The 7,684-nt window shown below is 40.9% G+C and overlaps 1 protein-coding gene across 1 annotated transcript in view; it reads right to left on the reverse strand.

The window, feature by feature from the left end:
* SLC35F4 (solute carrier family 35 member F4) overlaps window positions 1-7,467 on the reverse strand; it is a 28,085-nt gene extending 20,618 nt beyond the window's left edge. Inside the window, exons 1-2 of the mRNA XM_022570479.3 lie at window positions 6,869-7,467; window positions 2,343-2,640 (exon numbers count right to left, since the gene is read on the reverse strand). Of these exons, the coding sequence (XP_022426187.2) occupies window positions 2,343-2,640; window positions 6,869-7,073 (503 nt within the window). The 5' untranslated portion in view covers window positions 7,074-7,467. The remainder of the gene's footprint in view (window positions 1-2,342; window positions 2,641-6,868) is intronic.
* Window positions 7,468-7,684: the final 217 nt, after the last annotated feature.

Raw genomic sequence — 7,684 nt, forward strand, 5'->3', positions numbered from 1 at the left:
ACTAGTAACGTAACTATGCTCATCATTGTTCCAGCAGCTACTAGTGGAACCCTTTCTGTATGTCAGATGGCATCTTAAGTACATTTCATAGCTTCCTGACACATGGCAAATTTATCTTTGGCTCTAGTTTCATGCTTTCTAGAGTTTTTTTTTCCTTAAGAAATTACCCTTTGATACCCTTTTGATATACCATCAAAACTATGGTATATAATTTTTTTCTTCTTAAATTTCAAATTCACCTGAGGCAATTGAATTCTCTTGATAGTATATAAATGGAATGATGGAAATATCAAAAACTACTTCCAAATGAACAATCCTTACCACCTAGATTTGATACCTTACTGAAAATTCTTTTGATGTTAGTGATAAGAAAAAGACTGGAAATGCTTTCATAGCATTCAAGAGAAAAGGAGGAAATAGGTATAGGGTCTGGCGCTATGGGACAAATCCTGTTTTCACTCTTGTATACTATATTTTCCCCTTGTTCTGCCACGGGAGCTTCAGTGGGTGCCTTCTTGGCAGATGGTGTTCATGAGTCTACAGGGAAAAAAGATCAAGGATCTCAGCATTTTCTGGCAATGTTTACCTCTCATATGGAGGGGGCCACTGGAGAATATTCCTTTCACAACGTTTTCTGCTCGACAATAAAAGCTCTTTGATTCAGTTTCAGAAATGTGCAACTTCACACTAGGCACTAACAGGAGGAGGTGTCTTGTCAAGTTACAGGTCTCACTAAATTCAGAGTTAGTTCAACGTGAGAGATGCGGTGAAGATGAGACTCATTCCCCAAACAACACTTCTGTCAGCAGGAGCCTCTTGTAAATGTATTCTCTTCAATAAAACTGACTTGGCTTGCTTTGAGGTGTTCTGAGGTATTACTTCCCAGACTAAACTTTTGCTGTTTTTATCAGCACGTGTGTCTAAACCATAGGAACACATGCTATGGGTAAATGGAGGTATTTTCAAACAGGGAGAATTTTATTCTGATAATCATGTCCCTTGCAATCATGTATTAAATATTGTTATTAATAAAGATCTTATGCCCCAGCATCATGTCTACTTTGATGGGAAGAAATAGAAAGTATTTTTAGCAATCCCAAACAGGTATAAGGCTTTTTTCTTTCCTCCAAACCAGAAAACATTTATCATTCTTGAATTGGTTTTTGTTTCTTTAATGATAGCTGAACGTTCATGGACACGCGTGGAAAATCAGCTCACAGGGTGACTTCAGTATTCCCGGGCACTTCCAAGCTGGTGATAAATTGGAAGTTGAAGATTAAAGCCTTCACAGTGTCTTAAGTTTTCAAGGACAGTCTTATAATGCATCGATGGTAACAGTCACTCCTTCCTTTCATTAGGTAAAAGGGCAAGAAAGAAAGGTTATTTTGGCTCCTGCAATACAAATTTATTGTCATTCTGCTGAGGAGCAGTAAGTGGGTGAAGAAAACTGTCGCTCTCCCACTGCCATCTGCTGAGGTCAAGACTGCTGTTTTCTCTGGGCGATCAGAGTGACCGTCCTGGAAGTTATTCCTTAGTTCTGGCTTTTCCTTTCAAGAAGCTGTCTGTTAGCACAGGACTTTGACCCGAACACTGCTTGTGCCTTCCTTGAGTGCTGTGCAGGGCTGGATGACATGTCTGCCAGCTTCCTGATCTCCCCAAGATGGGGCTGCAAAAGTCAGGTTTAGCCCCAAGCAACCACTAGAACCACGGCACTCTCAAGTTTATGGCTAGCAAACCAACAGACGAGGCTCCCTGTGCTCCTAGCCAGCAAAGAACAGCATCTTTTAAACCATCCCGAGGCCAAACTTCCCTTTACCTGAGACCAAGTCATTTCATCTGCTATAACACCACTGTGTCCAGAATACGGAGCAAATGTTTCTGTAATAATCTTATTAATACAGTTTTTTTTTTCTGGGCTCGAGATCTTGGGTTTTTCTTTTAAAACGTGGCTAGAGAGAAATTGATCTGAATTAAAATCTGGGTTCCATTATTTATAAGTGTGTGACAGTGGACGAGTCCCTGAATCTCTCCAAACCTATTACCTCTTGTGTTAAAATGGGGATAACTAACACCGTCTTAAAACGTGGCTGTTACCACCAATGATGGTTAATAAGCTAAGATATACAAAAGCACCAGCACAGGGCCTGGCATGTTGTAGACACTTAATAATTTTGGGGGTGGTACTGATTCTGTTTCCTCATGTTAATATGTTCACTACCGACCTCAGATCCTGCCTCTCCACACTCCTCGACTCAACTCATATTCCAAAGAGATGAAATTATGCATATTTGCATGAAATTATTTCAAACCATCTCCTACTGGCCATTTAACATGAAACCTACCTGAATTTTTTCATTGGAGATTGCTTTTCTTGAGCAGTGGCCAGATGACCAGAGTAATAGACTGGGAAAAACATAATGTTCCAGTTTGTTGAAAACCAAGTCATGAAAAATGGACAGTAGAAGTTCTTATAAGTAATTTTTACAATCTGTGTGGTTCCAACCCAAGATGATGACACTGACAGGATGATCAAAAGTCCCCAGATGGCCTTCAGAACCAGAGACGTACAGGATAGGCAGCGAGCCTTGATTCTGTTTCCCTGGCTGCTATCCTCAGGATGAGTCTGTGTTCCATCATCCCCTGCAAACAGGAAAGGAATACAAATGTGTGGAAATCAAGTTATAAAACAGCAATCAAAAAGGCAGACAGTAGAATCACCAGTGTTCTCCTGCTGTCATTTGAAGAGACAGATAACTCTAGCTCATTTTCTGTCTGGAATCTGGAGTCTCTGCTCTGTAAGGTACAGTGTGTATCTGGACCCCTATCCAGGCTATGACGATGCTCATGGACTTGGTGGATGCTCTCTGTTCCTGGGTGTACCCTCCCCACTTCCTTGTGAGAGCATTACACATTTCAGCTCCAAAGGCTTTGGCCTTGGCCACGTAACCTGCTTTGTCTAATCAAACGTAAACAGATGTGTGGTATGCCACCTCTCAGCAGAAGCTTCAAGAGGCATCACAGGGTCCCACTACCTCTCTAGCTCTTCCTTTCTGCCACTAGAATGGAGAATCCCAAAAAGAAGCTGCTCTTTGGGTCTATGTGGGAGAATGAGCAGAACCCTGTGTCTGCTGACATGAAATGTGAACAAGAAATAAGTATTTGTTGTTATATTCCACTGAGTTGCTTTTTTTTTTTAACTGCAGCAAAGATGACTATTAAGTTGAAAAGGATGTGTCTCCAAAACAGAGCAAGTCTGGACTGCACAAAATTACCTTCCATCTCGGAGCAAATTACGACTTAATATGTTTCTGGGAGCACAGTGAGTTCTGCTTTGTATTTTTACATTTACTAAGAAAATTTAGTAGCATTTTTTCACACTAAAATAGTCAAAGCTCTCTGAAAGTGACAATCATAAAGGTCTTCTCCCCTGATAGAGAAAACGAGTTCAACTTGTTTTTGAATTTATGAATTTACGTACCTGTCAGGAAATTTAATGGGAGCAGTGGTCACCCTGAGTCCTCAGAGAGTAGAATCCTGGGGGAAAGGCGGCAGAATTGTCTGCAAGATTCTGTTGTGTCTCCAGGGACCTCCTTTAAGCGTAAGGCTTATCCTGGGGTTAAGAAAGTGGTGCAGCCCACAGATAGCAAGTGAGGGTGGATGGTTTCTCACTTTTCCTCTCCAGAACCTGCTGGCTCTCCTGGTGAATGTGTGCTCACTGCTTAATGACCCAGGTGGGACTGCCCCACTGGGGTAAAGCTTTCATCCAGCTAAGGCTTCCTGATATAATTATTTGGGGAAAGTGGGTAGCAAGATTTGAAAGTGAATTCTTCACTGCAGAATATAAACCAAGTAAGGATGAACACAGCAATTCCTACATGACTTCCAAGTCTCATAAACAGAGTTCTCAGAGCCTAGGCCTCCAGAAGATGAAAACTGGTATTCTTTTATTTATTTATTCAACAAAGTCCTATGGAGACTACCAGGAGTCAGATAGTCGGGTTCCAGGGGTTCAAACAAGAAAGACTTGAGCTCATAATCTAGACAAAGGCCAGAGAACACATCTAATACAGTATGATAAGGGCCACGTATGGCAGATACAAGGCCACATGGAAGCAGAGGAGAAGCACTTGTTAAGAGGAGGCGGGCATAATGATTAGGAGAAGCTCCCATGATGCAGTGACATTGAGATGAGTCAGTAAGTATGTTAGCCAGCTCCCTCGGCTGTGTACAGACTATACTTCATAACAGTTCTGCAAATTCCCTCTATGACCATGTGGCTTACACAGAGAGTAAAGGGAAAAAACAAAAATGTATAAGAGGGTGGAATAAGAGACTCTGGTGTTGGAAGGCTGGGAAGGGAACACGAGCCTACCCAATTAAGTAGGCATTATTCCCATTTTACAGATGAAAACACTGAGAGTTGTATTAAAGGTTGTTCAAGGTTGAGCCTAAGACAGTATGACTCCAAGGTCTAAACTTTTTATTCTGAATATTGATTCTGTCTAGGTTTCAGGCTTGAGCTCCCCGTTTAAGCACTGGAAGTTTCAGAAGTGGTTTGGAGAAAAAGTTCTGTTTCAGAGCATGGAGAATATTTTTGATGACACCAACAGTCACCTAAATCCCCACCTAGTGTTGACTCATTCTTTCTTCTGCTAACTAAATTGAATTGTTGACAATTCTTTTACTATCTACAGATACCATAGAAAGATTGGCTCTCCAGAGTTCTTTTGTTTTTCTGACCATTTTAAGCATGATTTTCTAGAGTCCTGCTTAGATTTATTGTTTTGGATATATCATTAAAATTGATTTACCAGGAATTCCATCCGCTTCTATGAACCTTGATTGGAGTCAGACAAATTGATGGTAGAGGCCACTGGAATTTGGAAACATGAGTGAAAGTCCTAGTCCTGCCATTGGTTGGCCCTGAGTATATGTTTAATTCCATCTTAGGTTCTCTGTCAAACAGCGATAATATGTATCTCATGGGCTTCATTTTGAGGTTAAGTACCATAACGTTCATGAAAGAATGGTGAGCTACTCTTCAGATTATTTTTCTTTTCTTTTTGGTGTCTAGGAATATCCCCAAATGTCTTCTGAATCATTACAGAAAGAGTAAATCATGCCCCAAGTGGTCTTTAACGGTACAGTTTTTAAGATTTGTAATCTCTATATGATAGGTAGGGCAAATTTATTAACCATATTTAGTTAACTGGAACATACTGTTCTGAAGATAACTGGGATGATAAGAATATTACCGTAACTTATTAAAGCCAATTAAAACTTTCTGAAGATTTAAGATGTGATTTTCTTCACTTTTAAAAAAAGAGTTTTAGCCTTGGGGTCCATAGTTGCTGAGATTCCATTTTAAAATATTGTCGTTTTTTGAAAAAATCTTTTCTCGTATAAAACCTCCTTATCAGATAAGTAGGACCCTACAAGAGGCTTTCACACTTCTTCTATACCTTTGTTTACCTGAGTCCCCTGAATTACCATTCCTCTTCTGTTTTTTTTTTTTTTTTTTTTTGCGGTACATGGGCCTCTCACTCTTGCGGCCTCTCCCATTGCAGAGCACAGGCTCCGGACGCACAGGCTCAGCGGCCATGGCTCACGGGTTCAGCTGCTCCGCGGCATGTGGGATCTTCCAGGACCGGAGCACGAACCCGTATCCCCTGCAATGGCAGGCGGACTCCGAACCACTGCGCTACCAGGGAAGCCCTCTCTTCTGTTTATTTTTTAAAGCTAGTGTTCTCAAAGTTTGAGGGTTTTTTTTCCACTACCCACTTATTTTGAATAGAGTATTTTGTTGTTTTTGCGTTGTCACTATTGATTTTAAGGATGCAAGAGATTTTAATATGTTGCTGGCCAAGCTGAAGGAATATATGGAGAAGGAGAGATTGAAAATGTAGGTGGAAGAGATGGAGAGAAGGTGATCATGGATGCAGAAGGAGTCAACATCAGAATGGTAGCGAACACAAAAATCAAAGGTGGTCCCCACAATGATGGTAATTAGCAAATTAGCAAACAAGAGAACAGAGACATTTTGAGGCAGAGAGGAAAGCATCTCTTAGCACACAATTGTTTTAGTCTTTTCAGGAAAGTAGAAGTGTGGTCATATGATGAGAGCAAGTGAGTATGGACTCAGAGCTTGAGAGCATCTCTGGGGAAGGCAGTACGATGTCCACCACCAAAATGTAACAGTATTGGGCAGCAGCCTAATGGACCCAGCTGCATTTTAAAATGATAAGTTTGCTGGGAAACCCATGGATATATTAAGGTAATTTATCTAGCAATTCCAGTAACCAAGTAACCCAGGAGTTGGTAAGTGGTCAGGCACACGTGAGGAAATGCCAAAGGTCTTGATTTAGTAGTAAATGCTGATCCGGGAGACAACTGAAGTGAAGGAGGTGTAAAATTGGGAAAACTAGAAGAGCTCCAAGGACTGGCAGTCCTGATAAAGACAAGAGCAGAGTCTGTGATTTTCCTGGTACTTTTATTCTTCTCAGAATGGGCAGTGTGCTAATACTAAAGCCCAGGATTGAGGTAAAAGATGCTGGCTTTTCACACCTTGAAGACGAGAAAACTAGTTTCCTTATAAACTTCATTAGAAGTCACTGTTTAACCATACGTTAAACCCTCCAATTATAGGTTTTGGTATTACTTCTCTGCTACACTGTACACCGTACATCATTAATGGATTATATCTGCACATTTCCTTTCTTCCTTCTCCTCCCACTTGATAAACTTTCCCCACATGCACTCCTGAGAGTCCGTGTAACATCTCTACATTCTGTGCCAATGGTGAGATCTTTCATTGCTGGCTAGAAGCTTACCAAACGTACTGTTATTTAAGAGGAGGTTACCCGCATACCTGATCTGTTCTGCCTCTCGGCTCTGTGTCCACAAACTCCAGAGGATCCTCGACTCTGAAGTTCAAGAATAGGAGCAGAAGAATCTTCGGTGACAGACAGAGGGGACAGTTGTCTGCTGATGCTACTGTGTGAACTGGGGCAGTTGGCTCCCGGTTTACATCGAGTAACTGATGATCTGGAGGTACCTGGGAAGAAAGAGTTCATACCAGTTTGAGAATTTCCTCAAGGAAAACAGACTTTTAAATGCCTTGGCAGTAAAATATATGGAACATTCATTGAGTTCATTTCTAATTTTAAAAAAGGGGGTCCTAAAAAGAGAATGCTGTGTTGGCAAGGTCTGTGTCCCTAAGACAAAGGGTCTTTTTAGATAAATCCATTAACTGGAAATGAACATTAGAAAATGGTGTTTGGGTTGACATATCTGTTCTGAATTAGAACTGTTATCACAGTCAAGTAGTTTACCTCAAGGAAAGCAAAGTGATGATACGCTGCTTCCTCCCTTTTCTTCGTAAGGCTGACTGTTGAATTCCTAACTGGTAAGACTGCCAACAGGGTCTCCTATTAAATCCACTATACACTTTTCCATTAGATTGATCACTAAAATCCAACTTGGTTGTGTCTCTCTGCTCTGGCTAGGACTTCCAATATGTTGAATAAAAGTAGTGAGAGTGGAATGCTTTCAGCTTTTTCACTGTTGAGAATGTTAGCTGTGGGTTTGTCATATATGCCCTTTATTATGTTGAGGTAAGTTCCCTCTATGCCTACTTTCTGGAGAGTTTTTATCATAAATGGGTATTGAATTTTGTCGGAAACTT

This window comes from Delphinapterus leucas, chromosome 2 (genome assembly GCF_059928025.1).
Source record: "Delphinapterus leucas isolate spDelLeu-1000000601 "Yukka" chromosome 2, BTC_Dleu_Yukka2, whole genome shotgun sequence".
Classification (NCBI taxonomy): domain Eukaryota; kingdom Metazoa; phylum Chordata; class Mammalia; order Artiodactyla; family Monodontidae; genus Delphinapterus; species Delphinapterus leucas.